The sequence below is a fragment of the Rhinolophus hipposideros genome (assembly GCF_964194185.1).
Source record: "Rhinolophus hipposideros genome assembly, chromosome: 8".
Classification (NCBI taxonomy): Eukaryota; Metazoa; Chordata; class Mammalia; order Chiroptera; family Rhinolophidae; genus Rhinolophus; species Rhinolophus hipposideros.
The window spans coordinates 24,714,436-24,741,659 of record NC_138054.1 but is presented as its reverse complement, the minus strand read 5'-3'; the positions used below and the strand labels follow the sequence as shown (position 1 = coordinate 24,741,659).

Sequence of the window (27,224 nt, the reverse complement as noted above, 5' to 3'; positions counted from 1 at the left end):
AGAAAAATCAGAAAAAAGTCAATGTAATTAAAAACTAGTTCCTTGAAAAGATCATTTAACTAGATAAATATCTAGCTAGACTGACCAAAAAGTAAAGAGACAAAACAAATTACTAACATCATAAATGAAAGAAGAGACTTCAGTACAGACCTTACAGATATTAAAAGAGTAACAAGGCATTATAACAAACAACTCTGACAATAAATTCAACAACTCAGAAGGAATGGAAAAATTTCCTGAAAGACACTAATGACAAAACCTAACACAATAGAAAATCTGAATAGCCTTATATGTGTTAAAGAAATTGAAAATGTCTCAGAAAGAAAACTGCAGACACAGATGACCTTACTGATGAAATCTATTGAACCAGGTAAAATAATCCTACAAAAACTCTCAGAAAATAGCAAAGACAGGAACACTTCCCAACTCATAGTATGTGGTCAACATGACCCTGATATCAAAACCAGAGAAAGACATTACCAGAAAATATAACAAATTTCTTAACACAGCATTAGCAAGTCAAGTTCAACAATATGTAAAAAGGATAATACACATGACCAAGAAGAGTTTTTCCCAGGAATGCAAGCTTAGTTTAATATTAATAGAAAAAAAGCACATGATCATCTCAACAGAAGCAGAAAAGCATCTGAAAAAAATTCTGTATCCACTCATGATTAAAGCAGGTATAAAAAAGAATTTCTTCAAGCTGATAAAAGGCATCTACAAAAAAATCTACAACTAACATTATAGTTCATGATGAAAGAAAATGTTTTCCCAATGAGACCAGGATCAATATTGTTACTGAAGGTCTTAGTCAGTATAATAGAACAAGAAAAAGAATTAAAACACATACAAATTGAAAAGAAGAAGTAAAACACTTTATTCCAAATTGATATGTTTGTGTACCTAAAAAATCCTAAGGAACCTATAAATAAGCTTTTCACAACTGGGGATAGGGTTGTACTATCTGAATGACATATAAATAAATATAGCAAAGTCATAGAATACAAGGTCAATATACTATAATCAATTTTATTTCTATATACTAGCAACAAACAATTGGACATAAAATTTTAGTAACTAATACCATTTACAATAACATCAAAAAAAACAAAATATTTTTAGGAATTGAACAAAACATGTCCAAGATCCTAAATTTAAAATTACAAAACACTAGTACAAGTTAAAGAACTGAATAAATCAACAAGTATACCATCTTCATAGATTGGAAGACTCAACACTGTTGAGACTTTAATTTCTCTCAAATTGATCGTTTCAAACGATCCCAAATAAATCCCTCCTGAAGTTTTTATAGAAATTGACAGGCTGAGTCTAAAATGTACTTGAATATGTAAAAGATATGGAACAGCCAAAACAATTTTGAAAATGAACAAAGTTGGAGGACTTACACTGCCTGATCTCAATACTTAGTAAAGATAGGGTGATATTGGTATTAAGAGAAACTTAAATCAACAGAATAGAATAGAATCCAGAAATAGACCCACATATATACAGTGAATTGATTTTCAAGGGGTGCCAAAGCAATTAAATAGGAGGAAAGGTAATCAAATGGGGCTGAAATAACTTGATATCCATTTGAGAAAAAAATGGTCCTCGGCCCTTCACAGCATACCCCTAAAATTAACTCAACATGTATCACAGACCTAAACATTTAACTTAAAAACTATGTCTTTTAAATTCAGGAGTCAGGAGGGGCGGCTGCCTGTTTTTATAAATAAAAGCTTTGGGGAAAAAGAGCCATGCCCTATTATTTATGTATTGTCAATAACTGCTTTTGAGATATAAGAGCAGAGTTGAGTAATTGAGTTGCTACAGCCGATAAGCCTAAAATATTTACAATCTGGTCTATTAAGAAAAAAAATTTAAGGATACTTCCCGTAAAAGAAAACAAGGGAGAAAAACTAGGGAACAATTTCTCAGACACAAAAAGCAAGAACCATAGGAGAAAATATTGGTAAACTGGATTTAATCAAAATTTTAAACTTCTGCTCTTAGAAAGACAACTGTTAAGAAGTTAAATAGAAGCTACAAATTGGGATAAAATATGTGACAAAGGACTTATATACAAATTATATCAAGAATTCTTACAACTGGATGATAAGAAAACAAACAACCCAATAGGTTAATAAATAAAAGATATGAACAGACACTTAGCAAAAGAAGATACACAAATGGGTTATAAGTACATTAAATAGTATGCAAGATCATTAATATCAGGGAAATGCAAATTTAAACCACAATGAGTTACCACTAAGTATCTACTAGAATTCTTAATTTTAGCTAAATACCAAATTTTGGGCAGGATGCAGAGCAACTAAAATTCTCACACATGCTGCTACACAAAGTATATAAGCACTTTGGAAAACAGTCTGGCAGTTTCTTATACACTTAAACATACATTTACAAAACCACCCAGCAATTCTACTCGTTTTTATACCCAAAATAAATGAGAGCATACATTCCTCCAAAAACTTGTACACAAATGCACATAGCAATTTTTTTCATGATAGTCAAAAACTGGAAACAACCCAAATGTCCATCAACAGATAAACTGATATACAGATAAACTGATAAATTGTGATACAGCCTTATAGTGGAATACTACTCAACAATGAATATTCAAGATATAGCAAAAACCATGGATGACTCTCAAAAGCATTATACTGAATGAAAGAAGCCAAGCACAAAAGTATATTGTATGATTCCCTTTACATGAAATTCTAGAAAAGATGGAACCAAATCCTTAGTAACAAAAACCATCAATAGTTGCCAGGGGACAGAGGTTGTGGTGTAGGGGAGGGGCAGTTCCAAATAAGTATGAGGGAACTTTCTGGAGTGATGGAAACGTTCTAGTTCTTGATTATGGTGGTGATAACATGAGTGTATTCATCTGTGAAAACTCACTCAAAGTATATAAAAATCTGTTATGACTCTGATGCTCAATGAATATTCAATAAATTATAAGTAAAATATTAGGAGGTTCCTTTTGAATTGTCCCTCAGACTCAACTTCCTCCCTTAATACTTTTCAAAATATTTTCCATCCTCTTCCTTAGAAAGAATATGGTATTTGAAAACTTTCTTAGTGACAAATACATTTTTTTAAGAAAAAGAAAAATTCTTATATAAGGAGGCAGTATCATCAAATGGCTCTTGTGCTTCTCAGAGTAATAAGACAAAGAAGACAGGGAAAAATTCTCATTGTACCAAAAATATGTTCTTAACCTTCCTTTTAAACCTCTTTGTTTCTTTACACGTGAATGTGTCTTTATGTATTGTGACTCATCATCATGCTGGAGGTGAGGTAGGAAGTTAAAAACAAGTAAACAAAATAGACTTCAAAGCAGAATGGTGGAAGCTGATCAGTGACATCCTGGTATACATTAGAGATAACCAGCAATTCTGGCCAGAAGGACCTTCTGTGCTTATTATTAGGTGGATGCAAAAGTAATTGCGGTTTTTGAAATTATTTTTAACCTTTTGAACCGCAATTACTTTTGCACCAACCTAATAAAATCATTCTCTTAACTTCAATCTCATACAAAATATCACCTCTTCCAAGAAGCATTTTCATTTACTCTACTGAAAATAAATCATCCCTCTACTTTCCCATAGGACATCCAACATACATTTCTTGAGTAATCCAAGATACTATGTCTTGGGCCCTATTTATTCAATATTATCTACTTCTACCCAATAGACTGAAGGCTCCACAGGACCCTAACACAAAGTGGGATCACACAAAATTGTCTTAGTGAAAGCTGAAACGAATCACCAACGGCACAGAGAATACAAATCCTTCCAGGGTGGCTTCTGGGCATGAGCTTGGTTCAACATACTACTAACTCCTGGGACCAACAGCAGTAGTTGTAGAAGTCCACATTCCTAGGTCAGGGGCCTTTATAGGTGAGAAGTGAAAGTGCTGATAATTTAGGTGGATGTTCTATTTTAGGGAGATGGGCAGAGCTAGAATGACCATTCACCATATATTCTCTGAACAGCACTTTCTTCATCTCGGCCAAAGTTCTATTTCCTGCCAATTTTGGAACTGAAACATTTTCTACCCAGGCCTATCTTACTTTCTTTAAAGTTCACTCTTAAACTCTTCTCAGAATCAGTAGACTAAAGCTATTTGTACCTTAAAAGCTAATGAAACTTAAGGTCAAGATTCCTCATTTGCACAATTCCTACAGTCAGAAAGCATTTCTGAGTACACATTTCTGGCAAATTTCGTTTGAAAATCTTCTGAAGAAAGGAATCTCATAATTTATTGTGATTTCTTTACTCATTCTAAAATATTCGCTTTCATATCTAATTTAAAATTCTTTTTTGTGAAGAGGAAACCCCTCCCCCAAAACTGAACAGGAGGTGAAGCTAATTCCCAAAAAAAGGAAAAAGTGAAAAGAAATGTGGAACAAAAAACATCTTGGCTATTTCAGCTTCACCGCGGTCTTGGAACTTGCACGAAACACCCTCTCACACTCCCAAAAGATCCACCGTTAGAAGACAGAGTACATCAAAGATACAAAAAAAAAACCAACAACAACAAAAAACCCAATGTGGGGATGGTGGTGGCAGTAAAGAAACTTCTCCTTTGTCTCTAAAGAGGGATAGTGGTGAAAAAGGGAGATAGACCCTGGACAAGTCAGAGAGGCTAAAAGACGAGGAGAGTCCCTGGTTATTCCTCCGGGCGAAGGAAAGCCGTCCTGAGCACGAGGTCGCGATCAGGAGGTCCTGGACACCCAGAGAAACTAACTCACAGGGATACGCTCTCCTCCTCGTAGTAGCTGCAACTCCTCGCCTGTCAATTCCTATTTTGCAAAGCACAGGACTTGCACTTGGGCCAAGGCTGGGAAAAGGTGCAGAGGCGGGGGCGGGAGGGGGGGGTGGGAGGGGGGGTTTGGTGCAGGGACAGCTACAGGCGGAAGAGAGAGAAGGGGTGGGGACAGTGGAAGGGGAGGGGTGTGGACAGAGTGACAACGATGCACCAGAGGGGGGCACTCGGATAGAAAGGGAAGGGGCATGGTTTTCTACCTTTAGTTGGTCCCCCCACCCCCCACCCCGCAGCAAATGATAAAACAGCCTGGGCCGAGGTGAGGTGAAGTGTGATAAGAAAAGGTAGAGATGGGACACCAGATGTCTGTTATTTTATCTCAGCCTTCGCATTTGTCAGGCTGAAATTTCAGAAAACGCCACCAAACTTCCAAAAAGATCGCAAGTGAAGAACGCGAACGTGAAGACCCGTTGAAGGAAACTAATGGGGAAAAGGGAAAAGGAGCCCCTGCATTCCGCATGGAGGCGGACGAGGGCGTGTGGCCAGAAAAGGGAGCGAGACCGCAGGAAGCTCGGGGGGACGTGGGATGGGATGAAAGTCGGCCCCGCAAGTCTCTTCCCGGCGGACGGGCGGCGTCGCCTAACTCAGGATACCCCGCCGGGGTCCGCGGGGTCCGTTCAGCGACCGCTCGCGCCCTCCCGGCTCCTCCGCTCCAGCCGCGCCCCGCGCGCCCACGGCTCGGGTCGGACCCTCCTCAAAGGACCCGAGGCCCCGAGGACCCGGCCCGGGCCCCAACGCACCCGCAGCCGCCTCCGCTCTGGACCGCCGCGTGGGCCGCGGGGACCCTGAACCGCAAATCGTGGGCGGCCGCCGCGGGTGTCCCCAGCTCCGAGCCGCAGCTGCCGCGGCCGAAGCGAGCGCCGCCGCCACACACTCACCGCGGCGCTCCATCCCGCGTCCTGCACGCGGACGCCCGCCCTACACTCACGGACGCCGCCGCCGCCGCCGAGGGCTGGAGCTCGCTGACCCCATCCCCCACGGCCCGCGGACGCCGGGCCAAGCCGCCGCCGCCACCCCTGTAGCTACAGCCACGACCGCGCCGCCGGCCGCCTCCCCACCCCCTATCCTCGCTCCTCCCACCCGGCCTCGCCCCGCCCCCTGGCGCCCAGCCCATTGGCCCGCGCGCCTAGGAGGCGGGGCTCAGCGTCCGGCAGCAGGTGGGGCGGCAGCTAGCTGTGGCGCCCAAGACGCTAGCTGTCAGCTGTACCCGAGCCCGCAGACTGCCGCTAACAATGCAGGACGTATTAGCCACTCTATGCCGCTTGCGGCAGAACATCCGGAGCGAACCTTAGGAACAAGTCACCTTTTGCACCCTCTAGCGAGGAGCAGGTCCTCTGTCCTTGTTGTTTATGAGATTTCTCAGGTGGACACTTTGAATTCCTTCCAGTAAGGAATCTGGTCTTCAACCTCTTTTTTCTGCTTTCTTCGCACACCCTTTGGGAACAAAAATATATTCTGTGCTTAATAAAACTGCACCCACTCTTTTCTGTCTTACTGATTGTCGTTTTCAGAAAACTAAATTTCTCCAAACATCAACTATTAAGTACCAGGTTCATAGTAGTTGCTCAATAAATACTAGTTGAATGTGTGTCTCCCTAACTGTGCTACTTGCTTCTTACCATTGGATGCTCCTTGCGTAAAGGGACTCATCAACACTGCAGCGGAAATGAACAACCAAAATTAAAGCATTTACCTAGTGGTTGGACCACACATCCTGCACACAAAAAAAGTATAGCATTTCTCTTGAATAGTGAGAGTATACGTTAGTTAACACAACCAATCTACCAAGAATACCCTTCCTGTCATCTGTGCTGAGACATAGCAGGCACTCCATGAATATTAGCTCAATAAATGTGTAAAATTATGAGAAGGGAATTTGGAAAAGTTCTTCAATCTCATCCTTCCCGTAACTCTTTGTAAAAATATATTGAACATCCGCCATATTCTCCACTTAGTCAGAAGGCATAGATAATTGAAAACAGAGACAAATGGCAATTCATTTTTATAAAATAAATGCAATTACTGAGAAAGAATGAACATCAAAAATCTGTTATCTGGGACAGGTGGTTCATGTGTTTGGTAAAGAAAAGAAGAAATAAAAGGCAATACCTCCACCAAATCCTACAACAATCCCGGAACATACCCTTACACACCAACTTGTTTTTTACATGTAAATGTTTCTTGGTTAAAGAGGCTCAGGATCATTGCTTTGGAGGACAAAGAATCACAGACAAACAAAGGAAAAATTCAGAGGCATAAAGGATGCTGGATTGATAATTAAACAGATATGATAGATGGTATAGTATTACTATTTTATAATTACAGTATTGATTAATAACATGTAACCACTCTGCTTCTTGAAATGTTCTTCATTGTTTCCATGATAGAGAGAAAACCACCTCTGCTAAAGCCTTCCTGTTCTCCTCACTGAAAACCAATCATCTCATTTGACATTATATGGTATGTAGAGTCCCATTCTTGTGGCACTTGTGTTCTCATGCAGTATTTTATTTGGTAGTCTTTAGTTATATTAATTAGACTGTGAAGGTCTACAGTATTACATTACCTAGGTGTGTGTCTGGTATAGAAGGGACTAAGTATTTCCTGTAGGAATGTTGAGGGAATGACCAACGAACTCAGGAATGAAAATCCTTCCAAGATAGTTTTGTTTTGTTTTGGTTTTGGTTTTTTGGTTTATTTCTTTGTTACCATAAGCTTGGCTCAACTTGTTATCACTAGTGAAACCAAATGCAATGGCTATAAAACCACGAGCCGGAAGCAAAGCCCGTCCCAGGTACCCTGTGCCCTGAAGTGCAGGGAATGATAGTGAAGGTGAACGCTCCATGTGGGCGGTGGAGATGGGAACCCAACCCCACAGCAGAGTACAGTGGGCATATGCTCTTCCTCTCAGCCACACTTCAGTGACAGTCTGTTTAGGAGAGTGCAACATCGTCCACCAGACCTGTCCTATTTTATTCATTGCACAAATATTTATTGAGTACCTCCCACGTGCCACGCATTATTCTAAGCACTGGGATTATACTCGTGAACTTTAAATCCACTTTCAGACTCTCCTCATCCATGAATAAATGCCTGGGAGAGGAGATGAAATAATGGAAGCAGGTAGGGGTGGCCGAAAGGGAGGTAGGTTTCCTGTCACTGCAGCTGTCTTGATGCTCGCTACTGGAGCACTCAGAAGGAATCACGGAGAGCACGACAGGCCACGCTGACTACAAAGGCACCAGATTCCAAAGTGGACAAAACTCACCAAGCAGGTTATTAATCTTGATTCCATGACGGTTGAAACTGAGAAACAACGAATCAGTTCAGACCAAATACTGGAAATGAATGTGGAAAACATTGCAAACATTCAAGAATTCTGTGTGGTCATGAGGCAAGGAAACTGAGTAAGACTGAAAAAAAGAAAAAAAAAAAACTCAAGTGAGTGTACGGATATGATCTCATACTAATTTTACGTCTAGATCATCATATTAAGTTTCAAACCCGTTTTTTATATTATTTTAAGTTCTCTATAAGATATTTGATAACATGAACCTCTTTGCCTGAGTCACTATGTACCATGACCCTACTTAATGTCTAACCAACATGTGTAAGGAAACTCTCCCCATAATTAATGGTTGGTGCACAAGAATACTATTGGCCTAAAAATTGAATCACTGATATTGTTGTGAATAAAGAGAGGATAATGATGATGATGATGACAGTAATAAAACCAGCCCTCCGTTGTTTACTCTGTACTAGACACTGTCTTAATTATTCTTTATATTTAATGAGTCACGTAGTCCTCACAACAACCCTATGAAGTACTATTATCATCCCTGTTTTACAAATGAAAAACTGAGGCACCAGACTAAAGTTCGATAAAGAGTTTCTGTTGGACTTAATGAAAATCAATTCTAAGATGAAAAGAAGTTTGACTACTTTTCTTAGAAAAAGATCGTGGAGAATCACTCCTCTTATTCTTCCTCTGCCCTTCTGGCCTTCGTGCTGTTGCCCACATATCCCAGGGTCTCACTTGCCTCAGGGATTTTGCTTTTGCTGTTCCCTCTGCCTGGAATGGCCTCCCCCCATACAACTGCCTACGTGACTTGCTCCTTGCTCCCCTCCAGTCTCTCCTCAAATGTTCCATATCATTGACATGTTCCTGGGCCACCTCGTAGAAAACAGCATTCCTCTCTTTGCTTCTCCCTGTCTTCTTTACCCTTCTTTAAATGTCATATAGCATTTACTCTTCTATTGGCTTGTTATAGTTATGTGTTTATTTGTATATATTTTTATTTCCCCATGCTAGTATCGGAATGGTAGCTCTGTGATAGAAGGGCTCTACCTGTTTGTTCACCATTGTATCCCCAGCCCCTGGAAACGTACTTGGAATTCATCAACAAGTGAAAAGGTTTAAGGATAATCACAGTACATATGCCTAAATACTAGATTTATCTTTTGAAAATATTAGTTTGTCAATATTTTTAAAGTTTTAATAAAAGTACCATATTGGGGTTTTTTTTGTTTTTGTTTTTTTTAGGTTTTTATTGGGGAAGAGGAACAGGACTTTATTGGGGAACAGTGTGTACTTCCAGGACTTTTTTTTCCAAGTCAAGTTGTTGTCCTTTCAACCTTAGTTGTGGAGGGCGCAGCTCAGCTCCAGGTCCAGTTGCCGTTGCTAGTTGCGGGGGGCGCAACCCACCATCCCTTGCAGGAATTGAACTGGCAACCTTGTGGTTGAGAGCCCACTGGCCCATGTGGGAATCAAACCAGCAGCCTTCGGAGTTAGGAGCATGGAGCTCTAACCGCCTGAGCCACCGGGCTGGCCACCATATTGTTTTGTTTGACAAAGATTGTACATTAAGTGCTTGTAAATTAACATAATAATGCATGCCAAGTTTAACCATTTCACCCAATCTTTATCTGAAAGAACTATAAATAACACCAGAATCTTAAATTATTTCCTTCCTTTTCTAAAGTGGAGGGGTAAACATTTTCTGCTGTTGTTTCTTTTTTCATCAATTCTACCAAATGCTGACCAGATAAGACAGCAAACACAGCCACCCCTCACTTGTGTATTTTATTTGATGGATAACACTGTGCTGTGGTGTACACTTGGTCCTCACAAAAACCTTATGAGATGGAAAGATGAGTTCACTTTTTTACCAAGAAAATATCACAATTTTCAGAGTCAGAGGGATATTAGAGCTCATCAACTCCATCCTCCTTTATTTTATAAAGAAAGCCCAGCCCAGCTTTCCCAGAGATCACAGTTAGTCATTGGCCTAATTATACCGAAACGAAGACCAGGGGTCTTTCTATACTAACTGATTGATTAAGGTTTTCAAATGTATTGTAATTCTATGAAATTAGACCAGCACACCTGATCTGTAAATATTTAATCTGTAAATATTTAAGCTATACTAATAACTTTAAATATGAAATTTGTACTACAAATTTACCCTTACTAATTTGGAGGTCTGACTTACTGAGTTACTGAAAAATAATGGCCCTAAAAAAAATGGGTGGCTTAACATGGAACCAATGAGGAGCTTGGTTTGCTCTTGAAGCAGAAAGTCTTCCTGAGGCATTCTGGAACACATGCCCAGAGTACTGGCTTTCTCTCAGAGAGGCTGGCTGGCTTTAGGAAGGAATGGAGCCCAATGGAAACATTGCTAATCTCTTTCTTTATCTACCCACTGAACAAATATTGCTGAACCCTGAGAAACAATGCTACCACTAGGGATTTTAATGAGTGTTTATCTTTCTAACTGCATATTTATATAGGGGTGGCTGCCTGTGGCATGCTTGCCAGAGGATTGGGAAGTGACTGCTTGTAAAAGCTGAAAAATATTTAGTTTTACAAACCTGTTCAGCGAAGTCTCCTCATTCAATAGAACATTACATTCCACAGAATCAGAAGAACGGTTATTATCCAATCATTTAGATACCTGGATTTAAATGATTTTATTCTGAAATTAACTCAATAGCTGACAATGTGAGGCTTAAATTAGAAATAATAATTTAAAATAGTATAGGAAAAATAGTACTATGAGTTAATAATTCTGTAATATTGGTGCCTCAAAATGTCTATAAACTTTTGCTTCAAAGTCCTTGAAAATTATTGATTATCATTGATGGACTGACATCCTTTGCCATGAATGTATTTGACATCCTTATTATGCTTGATGACATATTTAGTTTAGGATATTCATTAGTGTAATTAAATTTTGTCTGGGAGCTACATGGTACTAGAGTATATGAGGTCACAAGCATAACTATATATCCTACTAGCCAAAAATCTGATGAAATACCTGTTAGGTAACATCACTGAAACCATCAGCTTAGTATATGCAGGGTGGAGAAGATGGACTGGCAAACAAGGCACCATCAAGACATTAAGTTGCTTTGCTTAGAAGTTAGCCTGAACTGGGCTGCAAAATGAAATATGCTTTAGATTTCTCCTGTGAATAGATGAAGACAATACTCTTAGTTGAAATAAATATGATCAAGCCAGCTTCTAATGACTTCCTTCTGGGTAATGACTAAGAACCAAGAGGGGGAAAAAAAGAGTTCCATTCTGGAAAAATTACTAAATGATAAAACAAGCTTACCAAGACAACAGGATCTAAGGAAATGAGTAGACCAGTAGACAGGTCTTATCATAGACTATGAAGTTACTTAGAGACTGAAAAAAGTAGAAGTTTAGAATATGGGTCAGTGAACAGCGGATTCTAGAAGGACTCTTTGAAGAGGTTTCACAGAGAAGTGGTATTTGAATCTACACAATCTTTTCTTGAACTTCAAGAATGGAGCTCTCAATACAAATAGCAATGTTACATTCATGAATCAGTGTTTGAAATGCTATGAAAACTGAAGTGGCTACTTGGTTTTGGTAGTGGGGACAGGAAAAGACTAGAGGGAGGAGGAAAAGATAAAAGAGATAGAGATCACAGGGAAATTTCCTTGAGAACAAAACAGAAAACTGACTTATCAGGTGTTATGAGCTGAATTGTGTCTCCTCAAAATCAATATTTTGAAGTCCTAACCCCCAGTAACTCAGAATGTGACTATTTTTGGAGATGGGGTCTTTAAAGAAGCACTTAAGTTAAAATGAGGCCATTAGTGTGGGCTTTAATCCAATATGATTGGTGTCCTTACAAGAAGAGATGATTAGGACATGGACACACACAGACCATGTAAAGGCACAGGGAGAAGGAAGCCATCTACCATACAAGAGAATCCTCAGAAGAAACCACCATGCCAACACATTGATTTTAAAATTTTAACTTCCAGAATACTGAATTATTTTGAAAAAATAAATTTCTGTTAGGCCACCCGGTGTGCGGTATTTGGTTATAGCAGCAAATTAACGCACAACACCATTTAAGTACTAGGAATGAAATAATAATACCATTAATGGGTTCTAGATGGACCCAAGACCATTTACTCCCCCAACCCTATCAGAATATTAATTAAGTCCAACAGGTCTGGCCAAAAGTTGCCATTATCCAACTCTTTAAGTGGGGCATTTCTTCTGCATAATATTCACAAGTCCCAATGAGTCAATATCACTCCTACTCTGGGGTGTAGACCAGGATACAGCATCACATCCATTGTAATATTGTCATTAAAATCAGAAGGCAGGGTGTTTACAAGCCTGGTGCTCTGTGAGTGTTTCCAGTGGGAGGAAGCTAGTTGGTTTCTGCTCAGAGTAGAAGGGATGCCGTGGTATCTTCATTTGTATCCAACAGAGGAAGAGTTAGATTGGCAATTTTAAGGAAATTATTGCTGCCACTGCAATTAATATTGGTGGCTAGTTAATAATAGTAATTCCATCATAGTTCTTGGATCATAATAAGAGTCAACAAACATTAATTTACTTTTCTATTCGTTTTGGTTCTATAGCATTTCACAGTGTGCTAAGCTCTATCACACATATAACTTCAATTTATCTTCAAAACAAGTCTGTGAAATATAAGCATGAATTATTGTTATCATTCCTATTCAGATTTCTGATAAGAAAGCTGTATCTCAATGAGGATAAGCTATTTACCCAAAGTTGCACAACAAGTGAATAACAAGTTAATAAGACTGAACTTAAAGCAAGGTCACCTGTCTCTTCAAGCCGGACTCTTTCCAATGCACCCACCAGCTCTAAATAGTCCTACTCCATACTAAGTTTCAAACAATCCACTTTGATCAAAGAATGACATTTTCTGTATTCATCAAATATTCTAGGTAATAAAGAGCTTTGAAATTTGTTATACAGATTGTCCCTATCTTACAAATACTATGTGAATAAACATTTGCACTTACAAATGGGCAGAAGAGTAGAATGTCTCCCCAAACCCTCCTCAGTAAGTTACTTCTCTCACCAATTTCTAAAGAGTGAGTACTTAAAAAAAAAAAAAAAGAATACTTAGAAAATACTTTCTATTACATAAATACAGAGTTCCAACTACTCAGGGGTAGATTAGTACCCAGTACTAATCTTTAGATAGTCTATAGTGTATTTATTTTGTAATACATATAATACATTTTATTTGGGGTGTGTATACGTGTTTGGGGTGGCGTGGCAACAACATTGTTTCTATAGAAATACTCTTTTTGATTGTTTAGGCTAGAGTTACAAGCAACCTTTTGGAATATAACCCATTCATTGGATAGGGACTCCTTGAAAATTAAGAATTTTCAAAGAATTTGTTTATATTCTTCTCAAACTGATCATTTTATGATTCAGAAGACACTTCAAGAATCTTGCAATGTCTCTAGAGATTATGACACATATGACATAGCTCAATGACATATGCCCTATAGATGTAGAGAAAGACTACTAATTAATAAGACACCGGGTGACGACAAAGTGTTAATGACATTACTTAAGTGTTGCTAGGCTATTGGAAATTCTATCAGAATTCCTGATAGCACCCACATGAAGTCCAGCATATGTACTGATTGATGACTCTTTCCTTCTTAGAGAAGGTCAGAGATGTTGGCTTCTGGTAGTGAATTATTAGGTGTGACATACAAAGGTAGTAGAATTGAGGTTGAAAACTCAAAGCTCTAAAAGTAGGGACAAACAGAGAGCCAGACCCCCGAAACGAGGAATTCATTCCTACGTAGCTACAGACCACTGAGGTAGGGTAACCAACCACATATCCTGATTTGCCTCAGGCAGTTTCAGTTAATGCCTGTTCAGGCATAATTATTAACAGAGCCTTCTCTCACTCTCAAAAGTGTGCCAGTTTTTACATTACAATTAAGGCACTCTAGTCATAGGAAAATTTAGGCACAGAATTGCCTGGTCTTTTGATTTCTCAAACCAGAGATGTGTGTTTTAAAGAACATCATTGGATTTTTAAGTGTGGCCAAGAAATCCCAAATTTTTGAAAATTTTATCTAGGTCAAGTAAATTTCATAAGGAGCAGAATCTGGTCTGGGAGCTGCCAGTTTGCGACCTCCAGATTAAAACTTCTAGCTTAGATAAAAGTGCTTTTTGGTTTGCTTTTTTGGAGAACTTGTCTCTCATGCAGCTAGTGACAAAGGTCTTAGAGTGCCTCCCACAGGGGAGGGCCTTCTTGCTCTAGGAAGTTCCGGTAGAAATCAGTGTGGGGTCCAGGAGGTGAAAGGCCTGATATGAGCAGCTTAGGTCAGTTTTTCCAGGCATTGGTAATGAGTATAGGCAGCAAGTCTCATGTACTAAATGCATTATGCGAATTATCTCATTTACTCTTTACAATAGTAAAATACTTAAGTAGAATACTTAGTAAAATACTTAAGTAGATTAATTAGTTTGAACACAGTCACCCAATAAGTAAGTGGTGAAACCAGGATTTGAACTAATGTCAAACTTGACTCCAAAGTCCGTGCTTTTATCCTCTGTGTCTGCTGCTTTCCAAGGTAGAGAGATCAACTTTCTCTTTTTCTTTAGATATTTTTCATTTGAGTTAATTATTTTTTTTGACCTCTTGTCACTATGGAAAATTATAGTCTTGATTCTGGGTCTATAAGAAGGCACTTTCTTGCCTTTGTACACGGCATTAGACCAGAGGCACTGTGGCTCAGCCCAAATCTTTAATAGGGGCACCCTCTGGGAGTTTAGAGCCAAAGTCCTAGTTAGTCATAAGCAGTGTTCGTTTACCAGGTGTCCCTTTTACCCATATCCCTTGAGTATCTATGGTGGTGCTAAGCAACTGGTCAAAAATTTAAGGTTTTATATTTCCAGTCATCTTTGTATCCTGTATCCATTTTAGAGATGCAAGTGACAAACAGACCTCATCCAATGGAACCTAAGAAAAGTATAGGATTTTCTTTCCATTATTAATTTGACCAAATATTGGGAATTGTTTAACATGTTGTAACGGGTTGACTAATGTCCCCCAAAATTCATGTCTGCCTGGAACTCCAGAATGTGACCTTATTTGGAAAGAGGGTCTTTGCAGATGTAATTAGTTAAAATGAAGTCATACTGGACTAGGGTGGGCGCTAATTTGTTGACTGAAATCCTTATAAGAAGAGAAAGAGACGCCGAGATCTACACAGATGGAAGATGGCCAAATAAAGATACGTAGAAATCAGGGCAGTGCAGCTGTAAGCCAAGGAACACCAAGGATTGCTGGCAACCATCAGAAGCCAAGAAAGGATTCTTCTCTAGAGCCTTCAGAAGGAGCATGGTCCCGTCAATGACTGGATTTGGGACTTTTAGCCTCCAGAACTGTAAGAGAATACATTTTTGGGTTTTTTAAAACCATCCAAGTTTGTGAATTTGTTCAGCAGCCACAGGAAAGTAATATGCACATTGAAGGAAAAAAATTAAATGCTGTAAATTTTAATTTTACAGTATTTCAGGATGAAATGGAAGAATTTGTGTTGAATGTTTAAATTCAGAGTTCCCCATTCACCAGTTCAGGCAATATTTTCTGACCCACTGTTAGCTAAAGAATAAAGTCTTTAGAGAGGAATAATTTCCTCCCTATTTACGAGTAATGCAAAAGCATTTATGGAATTTCTACAGAGCACCAGGGGTTCCCAGCATGTTGGTTCAATATGGCTCAGCTCTGAGCTTATCCTGACCAAGACTTGTTGTTATAAAAAGTCCATCTACCAATCTACCACCATCTGTCACAATGCCCCAAGTCTGAAATCTGCTATGGCTGGCGTGAGCCATGGACATTCTAATGTGCATTACATGGTAGACTTTTCCCATGTGTTCTCTATCTATCTAACTAGCATCTGACTCCATTTTCCTCCTGAGACTATGATTCTGACAACCTCGCCAGCTTTTATTTCTCTAAGGACAGATCTCTGCCTTACTCAAACTCCTGGCTGGGGTCTGCCTCACTTTGGGTGGACTCTGCATTGGGGAAGAATCTCTTACATTCTCAATTCTTTAAATGCCCATTGCCCCTTCTGAGGAAAGCTGGCCACAGCTCCAATATCCCGTCCTTAGCTGATTCAAATTTGGTTGTCTCATCCAATGGTGCCCCATCTGTAGGCCAATCAGTGTTCTGTGAAATAATCTGGCAAGTGAGCTGTACCCCATGAAGAAAAAGATAAGCAACAACACCAATAAGACCTTCTATGTTGGAGAGTTTAAATAGGAGGCCTTTGAAGAGCCCTATTGTAGTAGGGAGAGATGTTGGAAAGATACACAGAAATAAAAAACATACACAGAAAGCAGACTCTATAAGGTAGCAGATGCCATTAGTGGGCAGAAATCATAAGACAAAAAGGTGAATACAAGAAGTTGGTAGTAAGTGGCAGGAACAGTGAAAACGAAGAATAGCTGTATCATTGTAGCAATGGCAGAGAATTAGAGTCAGGCTGATGGGTCCCAAGGGGCCCACAGAATAACCCAAGCTGCATTGCATTCTCCAGCAGCTCCTAGGTCTTAAATGATGTTCTGGTCCTTGTGAGGTACAGCTGTGTAGCTGTTAAGAATGTTCCCTAACTTCCTTACATACTACATCCCTATAACATCATTGTCTTATTCCTCCCATCCTCCCCGTTAACTTAGCTAAATGTGTCTCTAGTCTTGAAACATTAAAAAACCAAGCCATGAGAGCACCATCTGCCACTGCTAAATGCCATCAGATTAGCATTCTTGGGCACCATCCCAGTGATCTGAGTATCTAGTCTCCTATTAGACATTGACTCTTGGATGCTCATTACTGTAGCTTAACTAGTCCTTCTTACCCCCAGCTCTGTTGCTTCCTCTTTCCCAATTCACTTGCTGCTGAAGCACTGGCATGCCTTATAAATCAAGGCACTTAGGTCATGAAAACACTGATCCAATTGAATGATGAAGTAATAAACATTTGTTTGCTTTAGTAACTCTGAGTCTCATTTGTCTGTACTGTGTTATGCATACTGGTCAAATATAGCTACATTACAACATAACTAGATATTTCAGTAATTTAGAAGTAAAAAATTGGGGGTCTTGTGTGTCTGGTCTATTTGTAATCGGAAACAACTATATTCTAAGGATGTTAAAAGCCTTGCGAACTGTGTGCACATGTGTAATTTTGAGGCACAATCATAAAGGGTCACATAAGGAGGCAAAACACCTCAATGTAATGAATTTCACCACATCCCCTAATTCCCTTTGAGGGTTACACAATATGTTTATGTTTTCTGTTTGTAATAATACAGGCTTATTTTAGAAAGTTGGTGAACATTTTTAAATAACTTATAATATTACTAACAAAGATAGTGATTATCAATGCCTAGGTACTCCTTTCAATCTTGTTTTCTATGTAAATATATTTAAATTTTTCACAAAATTGAAACTATTTTATATATGCCACTTTCTACTTCTGTTTGTTTTATTTTGTTTTGTTTTGATTTTGCTTTTCCATTTATTTCCTTAAATTAGATGCCTAGAAGTGGAAGTTTTTGGCCAAAGTTTGGGCGTATTTTTATGGCTCTTTCTACATATTGCCAAATTGGTCGCCAGAGAGTATACCTATTCACAGTCTTGGCAGTGGCATATCAGAATAGCCATCTTACCACAGCAGCCGTTGATTTCTTTCTCCCACAAGCTAGCACAAGTCCCATTGAACCTTAGGAGTTCTTGCTGGCTCCTGTCTGAGTCTTTCTTTGTTAGGTTTTATGCTGATCCTCATCTCATCTTCACTGTTCATAATCCTACCCCTTCCATCCCAAGCCTCAGGAGGCTCTGGTTGGGAAGATCAGTGTCCTTGCCCTACTAGGCAATGAAGGTCTGGAAGTCGTTTTTTGTTCTCAGTCTGAAAGGAGAGCCAGGTGCCTCAATGTCTTTGGGAAATGGTTCTCTTTGAATGTCCCTGGATTCCCCTCTATGACTCTCTTCCATTTGAGTTTTTTGGACTTTTGAGTTCACTCACAGGGGTCTCATCCTTTACCCCACCATCAAGCTGGTATCTGCTTTTCCTGCTTCACCGCTGTCTGCCCTGTTACCTGAGGCTGGGCCATCTCTTGCTCTCTCCACCTCCTAATGGGTAGACTTTCCTGAAAGATTTAGCTTTACATCTCACGATTCTCCATCCCAACAATCCTCCATTCCACCCCCACTCCTGTTCTCTGCCAGAGGCCACTGAGATCATTTCCTGAAGCTGTTCTCCTGTGTCAGTTGTTCCATTGATTTTGACAACTGTGAAATGGGGCAGTATTTTCTAAACCTTCTCTTGGTTTTATTGCCAGACTCTTCTCTGGGTTGCCACCTCTGCCCTAGCTTTGCCTCTGACTTTGGCAAGTCCCTCTCACTTTGGCTCAGGGCTTCTTCTCTGATCCCAGCATGCCGTAGCCCGTGTACTGCAAGTCCAGTGAGAAACTGACGCTTCAAGGCCTTGCTTCAGGATATTAAGAGGGTGTACTAAATGTTCACTGAAGGGCTGTGGCAGTTTGCCAGTTTCATCTCAATAAACCCTATTCCACTCCTCAGACTTATCCCCTCCCCCTCCGACTTTCGTTTGGTCCTTCCTGCCTCCCATTTGTTTAAGCTCCCTCTGATATCAGCACCTTGGTTGACCTTCCCTCTGGCCTCTGACCCTTCATATGATATCCCTGTTCCCCACTTGGCTCTCTCCTGCTGACTTGGCATTACTGGCCTGGTCTGGCTTCCCCATGAGCTGAATCCATAAGCTGCCCTTGCAGGGATGACCTGGCATTCCGGAGGGCCCTACCTCCTCCCTGGCTCTGGCCCTGCTCCAGAAGCTGTGTGGAGAGGATATTTTAACCTCTCCAATTTCAGTTTTCTCCTGAGAAGGTAAGGCCTAATACTTGAATATGGGCAGCTCAGGCTCAGACCATCCCTTTCCAGCAAACTCTTTCCATGGACATGCCTTAGGAAGGAATGTGGAGAATAGGGGCAGCCACGCTGATCTGAAGAAATTCTAAGAAACAAATAATCAATTATTGCTTAGAACGCCCCTATTCCCCTTCATAGGATGTTCTTATCCAATTCCCTATCATCAATATATTGAGAGCTCTCACGGTGCTTTCATTATGTAATTGGGATCTCCCCTCCTTTTTACTGCTGCCTGCTCCCCAAGCTCTAGTGACTTTTCCTTAGACCTGACGCTGACAGTGTGAATTCCCTGCTTCAAGGGTGGGAGTGGCTGGTAGCCTTGGTAAGTTCTACAGGGGCAGGGGCTATTTCACCAGAGAGAGCAGGAAAACCAAAACCAAGAAGGTGAGGAGATGTCTCTTGGTTTGTGAAGCCAAAGTCTAAAAACCCAGGAGGAGAGTCTGGTGCCCTTCCACTCTAGCAGCTGTTACAGACTTGTCACAGAATCAGGAATGTGGACGTAGGGAGATTGGGGAGAAACACTGCTCTTGTTTCTGGCCTATTTTATGAGCCAGCAGGAAGGCACATGGTGGTATTCTTTCTGGTCAAGCTGCTTTTGATTAAAAGAAACTGAAACCTACTCAGAGTTCAGGTCATTGGAATGAGAGAAAGGGCTGGCCCTTCTAAGGTAAAGCTAGCAGGGAAGTAGGGGATGACAGGCAAATTGGCTGACATGTTCAGGGCAGTGGGTCAGCCAGGTTCAAACATCAGGCACTAAATGGGCACTAGTGACTCTCATTAGGCTCCTTTTGTGGCATACTTATTCCTAGGCCACAAAAACAAGGAACTCCTGAAACCCATGCTACTCCAGAAACTGCTCTCGATAAAGTCAATATTCTCTCACCTCCAAACTATGTTGGGGAATTATCAGAGTTTTGAATGGGAGTTGGATCTCTTTCCCTTTCCGAGAGAAGGGGCTAACTTTTCCTGAATATTGCACTTACTTAGTGCCACCTTAAGAGCTAGCAATATCTCCTTGCCTCACATCTTTTTTCCCCCTCTGCTTTTCTCTCCTCCATGCTTTATCAACCAGGCCTCATAGTGTCGTGGCCTTTGCTTCTTTTCATCTGCATTGTAGTGGGACTCAGGGTACAGTACACAGAGAGGCTGGGAAAACCAGCTTATTTTCATAACACTGGTTCTAAAGAGGACTCTTTGGGTTCAGTGGAGTACCTGTTAGCTAATCCTTACTAAATTCATGATAACTTACCTCTTAGTATTCATAGCTTCCCCAGCATTTGAGTTTCCCATTCTAGACTTCCTGAATCAAACATTCTGCTTCCAGGACACACATACAAATAAATTATTTGTGACAACCTATCATTAGCCCCTGGGGAAGTACACTCATGGGCATTCTTTAAGCTTTACAGCACTGTGCATCATATGCATGAGGAAACCAAGATGCATAGAGGTGAAGTGACTTGCCCGAGGTCACATGAGTAAATGGTACAGCCAGGACAAGAACTCAGATCTGTGCTCAGTCCAGGAATCTTTCCATTACCTTATCAGGCTTTTGTACATCTTTGATTTATGCAACACTATATCTTGAGTGAAAACTACTTCCATAGCTTAGAAATAAGCCAGTTACCTATTCAATGTTTTCTTTCTGACTTTCTGCAATGGAGTCTCAAAATAATATGGTCTATTAAAGTATAGAACTGGGGCACAATGGGACTTTCTTATATCTTCCACAGGTATGTTAGTAATCCCAAATCCTGAAAAGTGCTTGTTGGTGTGTTATCAATTAAGATGTAGTTATACAGCTTTGGTTTCCAAAGGCTATATTATCACAAGGCTTAAATGTGGATTATAGCCATAACATCCACGAGTAACCCTTTCTTAAGTTCTGGGACCAGGTAAAAGTACAATGTGATTGTCAAATCTTATTACATTTCTCCTCTGCTCTTGTGAAGATTTAACTCACCTACATTTTATCTTTCATCATAGACGTGGATGTAATAGTAAAACATGGTGGAGAGGCAATAGAGCTTAAAGAGTGAAATGGTAGGTTCTCAGGTCAAACAAATCTAGGATCATATTCAGACTGGCCTTTGTGACCTTTGGTAAATATCATAACCTCTCCAGGACTCAGTTTTCTCATTTATAACATGAGTATTATTTGAAATAATTATATGAAATAATCCATGAAAAAGACAATCCTGAGTATGGCCAATACCAAATGCCCACTTCCCCCAATAAAGATTTATTATTATTGCATTGCATTGAACTACCAGTCTTCACTATGTAGTAGGAGACCTGGAATAATCAAACTACTAGATAAAATAACTGCATTTCTTTTGCATATTGGCAGTGCTAATATTTATTGTTACCTTTTCCCTCTTTCTCTAGCTCTCAATTATTTTTACTCAGTATAAGCTTCAATATAGGCTTCTTCTGATCAACAGAAAAGAATAATTAGTAAATTTCATTAATTATAGCTGATTAATACTTTGGTTTTTAAAATTAATTATGTCTGTCTTAATTCAGATATTCATTTTAAATATAACCATTGAAACTCTTAATTTAATTAAAATATTTATATTATATGGCAAGACCTATAGATAATATTTGATGTATTAATTTCAAAGATATTCACTTTACTAATTTTCTCTCCTTCTTTAAGTTTTTGTTCAAATCTCACCTTATTAGTGGGCTTACTCTGATCATCCAATTTAATTCTGTAAGTTTCTACCTTTCCAAGCTCCTGCCACTCCCTCTCCTCACACATATACATACTGGCAACACTTCTGAACCACCTTGTCTTACTCACTTTTCCCCCATAGCACCATTTAACATACTATGTAATTTTATTATGTTTATTTTATGTTTCCCATGCACAGGGATTCTCTCTCATTCTCTCCCTCTCTCTCAGTCTTTCTCTCTCTTTCATTAATATAGCTCAAGTACCTAGAATAATGCCTGGGACATAGTAGGTGTGCAGTAAATACTGTATGTATTGGCTGAATGTTTGTTAAATGAATACACTGGCATATTTAGTTAAAGTAAGTCTATTGAAACTACCAAACAGCTATCTTCCATAGGAGAAATACAGACAAATCCCTAAGCCATAAACATCTATTTGTCTTTTTGTATTTTCTTGCTAAGCCAAACTAGACTTTTGTAATGACTCTTTATAAATGTATGCACGTGTATATAAGTGTGCACACATACATATATAATATGCATGTAAATGCACATACATACACATATGTAAGATCAGATGTTTTTTTCATAGTGCAATAACTTTTAAGTCTGTCAACAGAGTATAATCTTTTTTTTTCTTTTTTCTATTTTGAGGCAATGTTTATTTCTAAAGACACAGATATTTCATCACATACCCCACAGAGCAATGAATGCCCTGAGGTGAAAGTCCAGAAAAAGTTCCTTTTCAAAACTCCCTGAGTTAAGTCCAGTTCTGGCCCAGATCCAGCTAGACAACGGAATCATTTGCCATGTTGGTGCTTGAATATGGAGCGTCATTTTAGAGTGAAGCTCCAAAGGAATTTGTTTTTATCTAAATTAAACTTGTTATTTGCTGCTTAGCCCTGGCAGGCTGACTTGATTTATTTACTCGTGAACATTCATTTAATTAACTTATTCATTTCCCACTTTGTTAGGCATTGTGCTAGGTCCTGATTATATATGATGAAAGGAAGAAGTTCCTTCTTTTAAGGAATCTAATCTACGGGAAGTAATAGACAAGTGAAAAGACAATTAATTATAATACAGCGTAAGTGCTTCTTTACAGCTGACAACAGGATATTAAAGAAACACAAAATGTTGGGATATATTCATAGTCTCGAAATAATCCAGACCATTGCCAAGTTCACCCTTAGACAGATTTTCAAGACTGAATCAGCCCTTTTGTCTGCTCTGAGATGATGGCAACTGCTGACAGCCAGGAACAGAGGGAGCAAAATTTATTATTATTATTATTATTATTATTATTACATATTTTTAATGGTAATGATGACAGTGAGGAAGAGGCAGTTACAGAACAAGAAATACAATCTTACTCATAATTAAAGCAATGCAAATTAAAATAATAATGGAATTGATTTACTCAATCATGATTAAATCACCTACTGCGTGCCAAGCACTATTGAAAGTGCTGGAGATACAGCAGAGAGCAAAACCTACAAAGTTGTGGCTCTCAAAGGGCTTATATTCTAGCTAGGGAGACATAAACTAAACAAATAAATAAATAACAGTAGGTGCATGAGCTTATGATTAGAGTCCTGACTAACATCTAGTTTACAGTGAGTCTACTGGGCCCCTGGATCCAAATGGGGACATTTTCCTCATCCTCAAGTGTAAAATTGAGATTGACAAACATGGAGGTGGGAGATGGAGAAAGTCAAGGGGATGAACAGCAACCTACAGTTTTGCTCCAGGGCCGTGTTAACTATCATATTGTCATAATTTAGTTCAAAAAAAGATAGCTAAACTTCCCTCAGAACATTATTACATTGGTAACATCATGATGATCAGGGGGAAAAAAAAGAGGTTATTAACATGCTGCAGACCTTGGTAAGATCCATATACTTCAGAAAGTGAAAAATAAGTCCTATGAATATGCAGGGATCTGCCACATTAACAAAGTTTTCAGGGTCTGGCAGTCAAGGGTTTGCTGGCACATACCTCCAAGATAAGAGACACATTACTGCATTTTTACATCCTCTGCCACAAAGAAGGAGGATGTAAAGTGCAGTAATGTGTCTCTTACCTTGGGGGAATATGCCAGCAAACCCCTGACTGCCAGACCCTGAAAACTGCCTGATAAGTCTTTGGGGTTCTGAAAGAAAGAAATTCTGTACCTAGAAATATTGTTCCAGTCCATATACCAGTGTCATGGAAGACTTCCAGCTTTGAGTGGGGTCCAGAGCAGAAAAGAACTCTGCAGCAGGTCTAATACAAGCAGCTGGACTATTTGGGCAGTAAGTTTCAGTAGACTTATGCTGCTCGAGTTGTTAGTAGTGGGAAAGTGGAGCTTATGGTAAATTCCGGTAGGAGAATCAGAAAGCAGTCCCCTGGAGTTCTGAGCATGGCCATGCCATCTGCAAACATTATGTACCTTTTGAGAAATAGCTTTTAGTGAGGTATTGAGCCCTGGTAGACCTGGAATGAATGCTTGACCATGGGACACTAAGTACCCAAAACTACCCATTTTGGAGTGGGATTATTTTGGGCCCACTAAGTCATAAAGTCAGACAAATCCAGCAGAACTCCATTAAAAGATGGAACTGGTACATCCGGGACTGAGCATAGCAGTACAGAGGACACAAGTCAACTTTAGAAACAGATAGTTCAGACTCCCGTGTCACCCACTGCAGTTACACAAGCACTTCTTCCTCAACTTGCACCTACCTACGCCTTATAAGGGGGTCTCTGCATGACCAGATCAAACAGAGGGAAAATGCGTGAGCCTGAGTTATAAATGGGTTAACTTTGCATGTGGAGTGAGCCAAAAATGGACAACAGTTACATTACAGCCACCCTCAGGCATGGACTTGAAAGAGAATAAAGAAAGAAAATGGACAGAGCTGAAAGCAGCAGGCCTGAATATCTGCTTTGTGAGGAAGAAGTGGCCCAAGATAAGACTGTATATTTATCTGTTGCTGCATTACAAATCATCTTAAAACTTAGCAGCACGAAACAACACATATCTCACATTTTCTGTGAGTGAGAAATCTGGGTGTGGTTTGACTTCTCTGGCTCAGCCTCTCTTATAACGCTGCAGCCAAGATGTCAGCCACGCTGGAGTCGTCTCCAGGCTTGACTGAGGGAGGGTCTGTGACCACGCTCACTCATGTGGTTGTTCACAGGACTCAATTTCTCACAGGAAGTTAGCTTGAGGGTCTCAGGTCCTTGCAGCCCATTGACCGGAGACCAATCTTAGTTGCTTGCCACATGGATCTAGAGAGACAGCATAACTCACAAGATGGCAGCTGGCTTCCATGAGCGTGAGCAAATAAGAGAATAAGAGAGGGTGGGCGAGATAGAGGCTGGTCTTTTTGTCATTCATCTCAAAAGTAATATCTCATTACTTTTGCTGTGTTCTGTTTGTTAGAAGTAAGTCACTAGGTCCAGCTGACATTCAAGGGAAGGGTGTTAAATTAAGAGCATGAATACCAATAGGTAGAGATCACTAGGAAGCATCTTAGAAAGTGCCTTCTACAATAGATTCCTGGGCAATGGCCAGTAGCAGCAGCCCATTAGAGCATTGGAATGGCCTGCTAAAGGTATAGGTGAAGTGCCAATTTAGTAACAATACCCTACAGGATGAAGTGCCATCCTTCAGGACACAGAACCTTTTAGAGACCACTTTATGAGACTGTTTCCCCTCTAAAAAGAATACAAAGGGTAGAAACAGTAGTGGTCTCATTTACCATTACTCCCAATAACTCATCCTGGGAATTCTGGGTTCTACAGGGTTAGAAGCCCTGGTCCTCAAAAAAAGTGACCTCTTGCAGGAGACAGAGCAAGGACTCCCATTGAATTACAAGGCACAGCACCCACCTAGACACTTTGGATCCCTTGTGTCCAGAGACCAGTAGACAAAAAGTAAAATCAGGAATAATTGACCCTGATCAGCAAGAGGTGCTTTTACACAATGGGAACTCAGATTGTCCAACTCTGTCACCCAACTGTAACTGTGACTGGGTACATATAGCAACCCTGGTGCTGGGAGGATATGAATACTCCTCAGGGATGAGGAGTTTGGGTTCAACCAGCAGGAGGGCCACCAATACTTGTCGAAGTGAAAGTTAAGGTTGAGAATGAGGGAAATTTTGAATGGCTAGTAGAGGAGAGAGAGGGTGAATGCCAGAGATGAGACTAGAGTTTGTCCTACTACCCTCCTTTTTTTCCCCAGGAAGAGAGAACAATGGGAACCATGGAGGAGCTGCTACTTGAACCTGTGTGAAGAAGTGCACCTGTGTGATGCAAGCAGTGGATAATGGTTACCATGGAAGAGTGTTTCTCAGATCTCCCTTCAAGAGAACCAGATGCAAGAAGTGTAGCACAGCCTCCAGTTACTGCACCTTTGGATACAGCTCAGCGTTCACTTCAAGACCATGGTCTCCCCAGTCTGGCCCCAGCCAATGACTGAGATGGTGGGGCACTAGAGCTGCGTCATTTCTACCCAACACAAGTCTCGTGAGATGGACAGTCTTAGCTCTCTACCAGCGTGGCTGAAACTTCCGTATGGTTGTTCTGCAGTCTGAGGTTCCTTCTACCCAATTTTTCTTTCTCTTCTCTCCCTTTCACATGTTAGCCCTGCGCCACACTCTGAAGGCTCTTCCTGCCTACCTCCACTTACAGTCTTTGCCAGTAAATCTCAGGCGTGGGTAACTCTTTCTTCGTGACTGCTTCTTGAAGGACCCAAACTGACACGAGAGCAGAGTCAACTTATCCTTGGAGTTCAGGGTAATATTCAAAAAGAAATTTCTTAAATCTAGATTGATTCTAATCTAATCTATGACTATCACTATCCCAACTATACAAATCCACACTGCAGTCCAACTTTTAGAGCACAGATTTGGACATTAGCAAACACTGTACACTTCCATTATTATAGGCCACTAGACCAGTATCCCAAGCAGGTAACTCCTCAGATGGGTAGATGAGTCCTGAAAGAAGTCCAGCAATGTAGGGGTTGCCTACTGCTGTAAATTCCCTTAGGGCAGAATCTTGGTCAATGCCAAGATTTTGGAAATCTTGAATGCTAATGGAAAAACTGAAATCCATTTAAGCTACATGATCAGAAAGAGAAACTAATAAATAAGATGTTAAATGAGTCAGAGCTGTCCTCCTTTGCATGAGCTACAATCCACTCTGCAGGACATCTGTCTGATTAAAGGACTTAAGCAATTTATTTTAATAAGAGTGGTCAGCAGGCTTTCCAGCAATGAGGGTTGCAAGTTAAGTAAAAGATGCCTTTGGAGATTCTTGGCTTGGTCTCTTATTTATCGTTCAAACCTTTCTTGCTACACACACAAAAAAACATTTGAAATATTTAGTGCTCCACCCCTGCCTC

General features: G+C 40.1%; 1 protein-coding gene across 7 annotated transcripts in view; it reads right to left on the bottom strand.

The window, feature by feature from the left end:
- Positions 1–5,942, bottom strand: part of ARHGAP29 (Rho GTPase activating protein 29) — a 73,624-nt gene extending 67,682 nt beyond the window's left edge. For 4 of the 7 annotated variants that reach the window (XM_081057415.1, XM_081057418.1, XM_081057421.1 and 1 more), the window contains exon 1: positions 5,733–5,942. Coding sequence is in view for 3 of the 7 variants with exons in the window: in XM_081057423.1 (XP_080913549.1) it covers positions 5,733–5,745 (13 nt within the window). In the remaining 4 variants the exon portion in view is untranslated. Of the gene's footprint in view, positions 1–5,594 lie in introns of all 7 variants that reach the window. The other 3 variants (XM_081057422.1, XM_081057416.1, XM_081057420.1) reach the window with 2 other exon arrangements.
- Between the last annotated feature and the right edge of the window lie 21,282 nt (positions 5,943–27,224).